The sequence below is a fragment of the Alligator sinensis genome, unplaced genomic scaffold (genome assembly GCF_000455745.1).
Source record: "Alligator sinensis unplaced genomic scaffold, ASM45574v1 scaffold623_1, whole genome shotgun sequence".
In the NCBI taxonomy this organism is placed as follows: Eukaryota; Metazoa; Chordata; order Crocodylia; family Alligatoridae; genus Alligator; species Alligator sinensis.
Genome location: NW_005842769.1, coordinates 473,499 through 475,357, shown reverse-complemented (window position 1 = coordinate 475,357; position 1,859 = coordinate 473,499). Strand labels below are relative to the sequence as shown.

The 1,859-nt window shown below is 54.9% G+C and overlaps 1 protein-coding gene across 6 annotated transcripts in view; it reads right to left on the bottom strand.

Moving 5' to 3' along the window:
• Positions 1 to 1,859, bottom strand: part of RSU1 (Ras suppressor protein 1) — a 171,420-nt gene extending 169,561 nt beyond the window's left edge. For all 6 annotated transcript variants that reach the window (XR_003096461.1, XR_003096463.1, XR_003096462.1 and 3 more), the window contains exons 1-2: positions 1,794 to 1,859; positions 1,584 to 1,695 (exon numbers count right to left, since the gene is read on the bottom strand). Coding sequence is in view for 2 of the 6 variants with exons in the window: in XM_006034742.1 (XP_006034804.1) it covers positions 1,584 to 1,692 (109 nt within the window). In the remaining 4 variants the exon portion in view is untranslated. The remainder of the gene's footprint in view (positions 1 to 1,583; positions 1,696 to 1,793) is intronic.

Sequence of the window (1,859 nt, the reverse complement as noted above, 5' to 3'; positions counted from 1 at the left end):
GGGTGCTGGGCATGGGGAAAAGTGGCCCCTCGCCGGCCCCATAGCTAGGGCCCTGCATTGTAGCTGCTTGCAGCCTGCATGAGGCTGCCTGTGCCTGCTCAGGACAGCCCTGCCCAGGCAACGAGCAGCTGCAGCGGGGAGCGCCGGCCACAAGGAGGAGCCACTTTTCCCCGTGCTCAGCACCAGCTCCTTCCCTGCTGGCAAGCAGGGGGTGGGGGCTGTGCGCTGCCCCCGGCCTGTACCGTGGGGCTGGGGGGCACTGGGAGCGAAAAGGTGCACAGGGCCCACAAGGGTGTCCCAGGGCCAACACCAGCGGGCCCCAGAGCGGTCGGCAGGAGCTCTCCCTGCTAGTGCAGCCCAGCCTGGCTGCACTGAATTGTTCAAAGTAGGACAGGATGACCAATTAGAGACTAACTGGCCTGTCCTACTATGAACAATTCAATTCTGACTTTTAGATCATCTGAACTCTTCTAGTACCAACCAGTGTTAGTGCAAAAGACAGACAGGGAGACCCCTACACCTACAGACCTTCTTTGCAGAAATACAGCATTGCTGCTACTAATAGCATTGGGCTTACATTGCTCATGGCCCAAGTTATTTTTCTTTAGCGCCATGGTTCACAGCAGAAAGCTCAGAAACACCTTTTAACTCCAAAAGCAATGAACTGTAAAGTTGATTCAACACAAACCCATTACAACGTGTTCATTCAATACATATTACAAAACATAGTGATGAGAAAGCAATGAGCAATTCCCTTTTTATAAGTACAGTAGTTATAAGAAACCTAACGGACAGTGTAGTTCACCCTAGCAAATTCACTAGGTTATGAAATACAGAATCGGGCTCTAACTCAGAACCCAACATGAAGCCTTCCATGATCAAAAAAGATGGCTGGAAGCCTTTGCAGAACCAGAACTACATACTGTACATTTAGATCCTGGTTCAGTACTTGCCAAACTCAGGTCAAGCCCATAAAAGTTGCTCCCGTTGAAATCAATGGACCCACTGGAACATTTCCAAACTGAAGTCAGCGATACTGCTCCTATGCTTTGAGTTAAAACAAACAGTCGTACAAGGCAGCCCAAATCAGAGCTGGAGCCTTAACAATGTAGTTTTAACCATGTTTTGGGGACCGCAAATACAAGATGGACCATGCACCAAGCAACTCAAAATCCTGACGCCAAGTGGTTCCCGGCACTTCCCTTCACTTTACCAGAAGCCACTGGGTATTTTCTCCAATTCAGGACTGCTATGTCAGACACATAAAAATACAATTTAATAAACCAAGAGAAGGGAGCAGTCAGCACAGGACAGGTTGAAGACACAGGTTTTTAAGGGGATGCGTGCACAGGCTTTTACATCATCCCCAAGCTTGAGCGCGCCAAGTCTCGGTCAGACGGAGCGACCTGGGTGTGGGATGGGCCCTGAAGACCAGGAAGGCGCTGGCTCAGTGGCTGCAGGGACCACGCCTCTATGGGCTCTTTTTTAAAGGGCACAAAACTTGGGCCTCCCACTGGAACCCGCCCTGGGGGAGGACAGGCCCGGGCCGCCCCGAGGGCCCAGCCGAGCGCGGCGGTACCTACACAGGCCGGGGACGTCCAGCATGTTGGAGACGCCACGGTCGCACAGGTCGAGCTCGGGCTGGCTCTTGTCCCGGCTCTCCTCCACCAGCTTCTTCAGCGACTTGGACATGGCCTGCGGGCGAAGCACACGCGCGTCACGGGACGGGACGGGACGGGACGGGACAGCCCGGCCCCACAGCCCCTCGCGCGAGCGCCCCACACTGCACTCACCGGGCTCGGGGGTCACGTCTCGCAGCGCTGCCCGGATGCGGTGCACGCCAGGCCCCGCCCCCCCCC